The sequence below is a fragment of the Oculina patagonica genome, unplaced genomic scaffold (assembly GCF_052425735.1).
Source record: "Oculina patagonica isolate OP01 unplaced genomic scaffold, crgOcupat unplaced427, whole genome shotgun sequence".
Classification (NCBI taxonomy): domain Eukaryota; kingdom Metazoa; phylum Cnidaria; class Anthozoa; order Scleractinia; family Oculinidae; genus Oculina; species Oculina patagonica.
Window position 1 is genome coordinate 4487 of NW_027558284.1, and position 7401 is coordinate 11887.

At 39.7% G+C, this 7401-nt stretch overlaps 1 protein-coding gene across 1 annotated transcript; it reads right to left on the reverse strand.

Annotated features, from left to right (window-relative positions):
* Positions 1-522: 522 nt before the first annotated feature.
* LOC144640713 (uncharacterized) lies at positions 523-5855 on the reverse strand. Its single transcript, XM_078499800.1, has 4 exons — positions 5752-5855; positions 3054-3147; positions 2117-2284; positions 523-1213 (listed from the first exon to the last, which is right to left on the reverse strand). Exons 2-4 carry the CDS (start codon positions 3136-3138, stop codon positions 1128-1130), a joined length of 339 nt encoding a protein of 112 aa, XP_078355926.1. The 5' UTR covers positions 3139-3147; positions 5752-5855; the 3' UTR covers positions 523-1127.
* Between the last annotated feature and the right edge of the window lie 1546 nt (positions 5856-7401).

Genomic DNA, 7401 nt, shown 5'->3' on the forward strand with positions numbered 1-7401 from the left:
CTGAAATACTGCGAACTTCGATCAAACAAAGATAAACAATCATTACCCATACCACATTTCGGCATTGTCGCGTACGGATGATTCTCCGAAACCGCTGTATTCAAATCAGTGTTTATATCAAAGTACATTTTTCTTATATGGAAAATGTACATCGGCACGTTATGCACGAAAGATGGGCTGCGCCTCCGTAACATAAGATAAACTCCACTAACGAAAATTCCTGCAACGCCCACCAAATCGCTAAAAAAGGCGCTTTTTTTTAATTATCAGTGATATATTGTCACGGAGTTTATTTCATTACTTCTTTAAATAATGTCTTCAGTTATTTACTTACAATCATTACGTGACCCCTTACGTACTATCTCAGTCTGTTCATATCTACTATTTGGAACTGTTATTGAAACTGTAACTCAAAAAATTGCAACTGAAACAGTAACCGTTCTGCAACTGTATACTGTATTTTTTAAATTGTTTTTGTACATACTGAAATAAAGTATTTAATCATAAAAAAATCTTAGCTGGTTTTCATATTTCTTGGCCAACAAAATCATGTTTTTTTTTAAGTAACATGATGTGATCCTTCGTGCAACTGAGTTTTACCGTAACTTTTTCGTAAACGACATTGCAAGTTGCATGAGACTGCAATGTGCACCCAGCCGTGAAACGGACAAACTTTTGTGAGACAAGTAGCTGCAATCGTTGCAAACTGAAAAACGCAAACTGCGTTGAATTTCTTTAACCATTGCAGCAACTTGTCTCGGGACGAGTTTGCTTGTTGCATGTCACATGGTGCATGCGATGCATCCACTTTTGTGCAACTTTTTCACCTGAACGGCGCGTTCGAAGAGACATAATAAAGTTAAAAGAAACATAATATCAGCTGAAGGCTTGGTGGTCAAGCCAGAATCAGGTTGACATAATGCACGTGCGGTGGTTGTTTGCGCTTTAATCTGCTTGGATGACGTGTTTAGAAAACCAACAGAAAGATGTCAATCAATCAAAACTTCTGCAGATTGACACCTGCCGCATTTGTGCGGTGTTTGTAGCACACTTTGTTCACGAATAAGACATCGTCTTTTCAATCGCCGTTTAGTTGCAATTAATTTTTCTGAACGTAATTGCCAGTGTTATAATCCTCTCAGTGCGGATAAACATAGAAATACAAGGAGGACGCTTGCAAAGGTATCAACTCCAAGGCTTCCAATGGCCGTTTCTGCAACAACAACAACAACAAAAAAATTCCAATAAAAAATCATTTGAGAAGGAAGGTTGTAAAAGTCATTACTTGAATGGTCTCTTATAAGTAACTTAGATTTTAATGATTAAAGAAAGGTTTGCCTAAAAACGGCACTCGTTTTCTGAGATGTGAATTTAATTCACAAAGTTAAGGGAGTAAATATAAACTAAACTATGAACTCCTGTATTCCAATAAGAAAATGGTATCGAGCTTCGTCGAGACGAACTTTCTTCTAGGTTCGGCAAAAGTAACATCAGATCCAAGATGGCGGCCAGGATTAGCCGCCATTTTGGCACTGAAGGTCGAGAGGTAAAAGCAACAAACGTTAATCAAGATTTGAAGGAAAAAACGCCCTAAGTACCAGTACAATGGCTCTTAGTAGGGTCGAACCTCATTAATACGGACACCAAAGGGACAGGGAAGAGTGTGACCAAAATTCATATAAACTCTACCTCTGTAATAGGTAGAGTTTATATGAATTTTGGTCACTTTTGGACATGTGAGCTTTCTGTAATAGGGAGGTCTCCGTGTTACTGAGGTGTCCGTAAGGAGAGGTTCAACTGTACATTAATTTGTAAACGCCTTAAAATCTGCAGAATGCTACCTCAATATTGAAAGAGTTAAATTAACTAGGGGATTTGTTTCTTGATTTTGTCAAATATTTTGTTTCTGCAGGACCCAAACCAGGGGCAGATCCAGGATTATTTCTAAGGAGGGGTTACACCACTAAGGATTCACGTAACCGACTTTTTTGGCAGGATACCAGTTGACTATTAGAAAGCCGCAGGTCTTCTCGGGGGACGGGGGGGGGGGGGGTGCGCACCCCAAGCAACCTCCCCCTGTATCCTCCCCTGCAAACATATTAAAAGTTATCTTTACCTGTTAATTGGTAAATGATGTATCCAGCAACAAACCCTCGTGACACGTAAGAATCGTTGTTTGTGGTGAACTTGATGTCTATGCGGGTGAACTCTGACCATGACAGGATAAATGGTTTTCTAACACCGCATAGACACTGAACGTTGTTGTCGTTGTCAAATTTAGACACTGATAAAAAAAAAGAAAAACGCGAGAAGCCATTAGATGAGGTCGTAAGGGAGAAATGGAGGTGGGTTTTTGGAGGGGGAGGGGAGGAGTGCACATTTTCATCAAAACATCAAGGTCGGTTGTTCGAAGCACGATTTAAGCTAATCCAAAATTATCGCAAATTTTTATTTCAGTTCAGTCACTTTTCAATAACTCCATCAAACGGTAGCAGTAAAACACCTTTACACAAGAAAAACTTAGACGGATAGTCGGTCAGGCAGGCAGTCAGCCAGTCAGTCAGTCTGTCTGTCTGTCAGTCAGTCAGACAGTTAGTCAGTCAACAACTGATCCATGTTAAGAGAATGTGCAGGGGCACCCAACGGAATATTTCGTTAAAATATCTGTTCGGAAGACGATTTGAGATCTAGAATTTTCGGAACATTCATTGTAATTTTTTTTTGCTTGTCTACCTTTCCTAGGATTTTCGAACATCTAAAAAATCGTATAATTGTTCATTTTTAACGGATTTTTACTCTAAAAAGGTCACCTAGATTTTTCGGGAACCTTTCTCTGGCTGGAATGTTTTCGAAAAGGTAAGTTTTGATCCCAATAACTTTCGGATCACAAGACTTTCAGCTAGGAAATCCGAACAGATAAAAAAATTTTAGGGGATAAAAATATGCCTATATCTACCGTTTAAATACTAAAATACGTTCAACGGTGCTATCTTTAAGTGGTTTTGAACTATATTCTCGATGGGTGCCCCTGAATGTGGTTGATGGGTGTTTACCTTTAATTGTTAGGATGTCGTCTGTGTGACTTTCACATACTCCATCCGTTCCTTTTGTGTTAAATTCCATAAAATATAAACGCATTGCTGTCCCCTGGAGAGAGAAATTAAGATCAATGGAAGATTTTTTGGCAATTATATTCGTGAAATCACTGAGGTCTAAAAATTAATATATCCAAACGTTTAGTACCCCTCGTGTCGAGTAAGAGGCTGCAAGTATGGTTAGCTATGATTTTTATGCGACAGTTTTTATTTCATCCAGTTGCATTTCTTAACTATAACGTCGAATAAATCGTTAATATTTTGCCTATTTACTTATCCTTTTGATTGGCTATTTTATTTCCACATTTTAGTTGTAGATTTTGGGCGCTTTCCATTCGACCAAAAATTCCGAAAATTTCGGAACAAGGACGAATGGTACAGAAATTTCCTGGGAAAGTTTCCAGAAAATCTGGAAAGTGTTGACTTTCCGAAATGCGAACCATTCAACCGAAGACCCGGAAATTCCAGTGAGCAAAATCAAATGGAACTGAAAGTTCCCGGAAATTGTCAGTTTCGAAAATTTGGGTCTACCTTGCGAGGTTGTCCTCTTTTCCGGAAATTTTGAAAAAAGCTACCATTTTACACTCAGCCTAAGTTCCTTTGGCAGAAAATTGAGCGATTTGTGCAGCTGAAAGCAGCTACATGGGTTTAGGAAGCATTCTTGAAACTCCAAACAAAAAATTCAGGTGAACTCGGTTGTTTTTCGTTGATGTTTTGCAGGCGGCAGCAAAGAAATGTACAAATATTTATAACGCGCGCGTAGGCTACGCGCTACGCCATTGTTTTGCTCATTAAACTTTTTGGGTTGGCGACGTTTTCGTTGCTTGTAGTGTGCCTTTTTTAAGGTCCCTGTATTTGTGGCCACGATGTCATTCATGGCGTTTATTTTCAGTGCTCGGAATGCTTTTTATTTGCAAAAATATCGAGTTATATGTGCAGAAAACCGGCCACACAGTGCATTATTTTAATGCACCGTAGAAATTTCCATATTAGACGCACAACCTGATCATATGCAAATTTTGTTTTGCCTTATGTGCAGTCACCTGGAAAAGTTGGAAAATGTTGTGCCATCTGTCACTGAAATTTTCCGGAAACTCAAACCAGAATTTTTCGTCGAATGGAAAGCGTCCTTTATTCGTTTTATTTCTCCTCCTCCGCACTCAGGACCGCAAACGTGAAAATCAAAGGGCTCTATGAGACAACTCCTGAATGCAAATAGATGATTTGAAATTATGGTTAATTGCGTTTGACGAAGGAGAGCGCAAGCGTAATTTTGTTTTTGCGTCCTGTGTCTTTTGAGTTGGTATGCCTGTGTACTGTTATACGGAATGAATTGAGCCGCATGCGCGCGCAGATGTAAGGACACTTAATTGCCCCCCCCCCCCCCCCCCACTTGATTTTTGCAGGAGCAAGTCTCGGCCGGGAAACTGGTAGCCACAGATGGCTTCGATTTCATGCAAAACAAGATGGTGCCCCAAACTGAGCTCAGAATTTAACATTGTTTTGCTTGAAAAAAAAAGGGCGTAAAACGTGTGGCCAAAATTGTAATTTTGCCATGCATGGAGAACATTAGAGGGTTATCATCCAAGGTAGCAGAGTTGTCTTCAGCCACCGAACGTCATAAAAAGAGTGGAAATCGAGTAAGTCGATGAGTAGTTTCGTACGGAGTTCGTTCGTAGGTAATTAAACCAGCGTGTTTTCCTGCAATTAGGCTTATATGTTGCACAAAACTACAAATTGTTAGAATTACATGCATCGAGTGTGGGTATAATGCGGATCAAAATTGTTTTATCACTTCTTTGAATTTGTGATATATCGTTATTCCTAGAAACACTAGACGTTTTAACGAAGAAATCGTTGTATATTGAATGTTCAGCATGCGTGTAATGGATTACTGTGTGAATTATGTCTGTATTTTTAAATACTTTGTGGAATTTTAAATCGAAATGAAACTATTTCCAGAAGTTTGTGGAAGTTGAAATCTCGTTTAGTGCCAAACGATAACAAGTCAAGTGAAATAAATAATTAGTTTTGTGTACATAATATTTCATGAATTCAATGTTCTTTTGGCTCGTCACACAATATTTCTCACACGTATCCTCCTCGCGTTTAGTGAGGTATAAGCACAGTAGCTAACTTTGGTATAAGGCATACTACTAGTAGGCCGACCATCTCTTTTTTTGCTACTGCCTGCCTACCTTGGGTCTATTTTACCTATAGGTCGAACGCACTCCCCTTATCTCCAATTACTACTAGTATTACAAATAAACGAACAAAATGCACTGCGCCGCGAACAAAATGCTGCTAGTGTACGCAGGATCTATAAAAGACCTAATCAGCCAACAAATGAAAAACATGAAACTGCAAGGCTGATCGAACGGCGTAGAAAACTTAATGCGGCAGAGACATGATAAACTGTTTCCTTGCAAACTTGTAAGAAAATGTGTAGCGATGCCACACACTAATATGGTAATAAAAAACAATTTTTATCCAATTTTTTCTTTCTCGAAAATGTGTTTAGCATTAGCTGTTTTAAAAACAAGCATTTCCTAGTTTAACATCTGGAAGATATGAACTAGCGACATTTTATGACAATATTTAAACTAACTCAAGCTCTGTCACATCAATACGTTTTGACATTTTTTTTACTTCGTACCTTTTGTGTTGTCTCAAATAGAAACGTTTGCGATGGATAACGTGCAGGATAATGTCTGGGGTACCCTGGGGAGGCAAGTAGTCCACTTCCTGAGCTTGAATTCAATTTCACCACATGTCTACAAAAGAAGGAAAAAAGTTTTTAGGCTAATTATTTACAAGGCAACGTTTCTGGAATTGATATGAAGTCATTTGCAAAAATTGCTAGCCATAAAAGTTGTCTTCAAGCCTAAAATACACTGACTCCGGTTCAATTTCCATTATACAAGATCTGCATTGAGTACTGAGTGGGATGTTTACATGTGCAAACTCGTACCGGTGCGAGTTCCATACCGTCATATCACTTTGACTTCATGATTTCATACTGCGTTTACATGTTTACGGTTTTTAATTCTTGCACAGACCAGAAGGATCGTGACCTCTGGGGAATGACTTCAATCTCGTTCCCAGTGCCTGCGTACTCCTTTACAAGCGGTCGGGAAACTCAACGGGTCTGGACGAATCCAAAACCGGAACCAGGAAATCCTGGTTCCGGTTTGATTGTGCGCGTGTGCCGGAGATTGTGGTGAAGAGAACAAGTTTTCAACAGCCAATCAGATTCAGATCCCTTTGTGGCCGATCCCTGGCGCAGACCCAGAAGGATCGCGGCCTCTGGGGACGAGATTGGAATGACTTCCGAATGGGAAGTCATTCCAATCTCATTCCAATTGTTAGAAATTGTATTTAGCAGGGCCCCTCTGGAGACCAGCCACTTTGCTGAATGGGCCACCCTGTATAAATAAAGTTTTACCTGCCTACCTACGGATGACGATAACTACGCATGTGCTAACCGTTCCAGTCTACCAGGAAACGAGTGATTGTTCATCATTTAAAGGATATTGGTACGAGATTTCATTTAGAAACGCGAGTGGAAGTTCCTCGCTTACACGGTACTGGTGCTATATATGTACTGGAACGTAAAGCTCGACCCATGATTCGCTCTGGGACAACAATTTGTGCTGGTATCATGAAAACGAATTTTGAACCTCAATGAACTCGTGCCAGTTTAAGTCATTCCGGTACCATTTAAACATTCCCAGCTGGGTCAGGTGTGACGGATTGCCAACATTAACTTGAAGAAGCAAGGCTAACGTTTACAATAGCGATATAACAAAATCAGCGCTTTGCAGCCGCTAAATAATCCCGGTTTCCGTAGTTTGAAGCGAAATGGAATTGTCGTACTAACCCCATAATGAGATGCTCCCCTCCCCTCCCATCCCATCCCATCCCATCCCTTCCCTTCTCTCCTCTTGCTTTACTTTTCTTTTCTTCCCTTCCCTCCCCTCTCCTCCCCTTCCCTTCCCTCCACCCAACATTTTTTCACATAGTTCTTAACATTTTCCGATGTCGGCCTTTCACTTTCGGAAGTTTACAATAACCTTCTTAACGGCGTCAAATATTAATTAGAATAATTACCGTTCTTGTATATCTGCCACACCTTTTCTTACGTCAGCGTATTAAATGTAATTAGAGCAATTGCCCTGGAAGATGTTTGTTTTTCATTCTTTGCCATTTATTTTGAAATAATTAACACGGACTTTGAAAGACTACGCCAGAATTTTAAATATAAAGAGGAATGACCCTGGAAGATTTTTATTTTTCATTCTCTGCC

What these genes read in the sequence shown, in the direction of transcription:
- LOC144640713 (XM_078499800.1), bottom strand. Translation starts at nt 3,138, where the DNA reads ATGCGTTTATATTTTATGGAATTTAACACAAAAGGAACGGATGGAGTA. An exon ending in CGACATCCTAACAATTAAAG is followed by an intron (nt 2,285 to 3,053) that starts GTAAACACCCAT and finishes TTTTTTTATCAG; the next exon opens with TGTCTAAATTTGACAACGAC. An exon ending in CATCATTTACCAATTAACAG is followed by an intron (nt 1,214 to 2,116) that starts GTAAAGATAACT and finishes TTGTTGTTGCAG; the next exon opens with AAACGGCCATTGGAAGCCTT.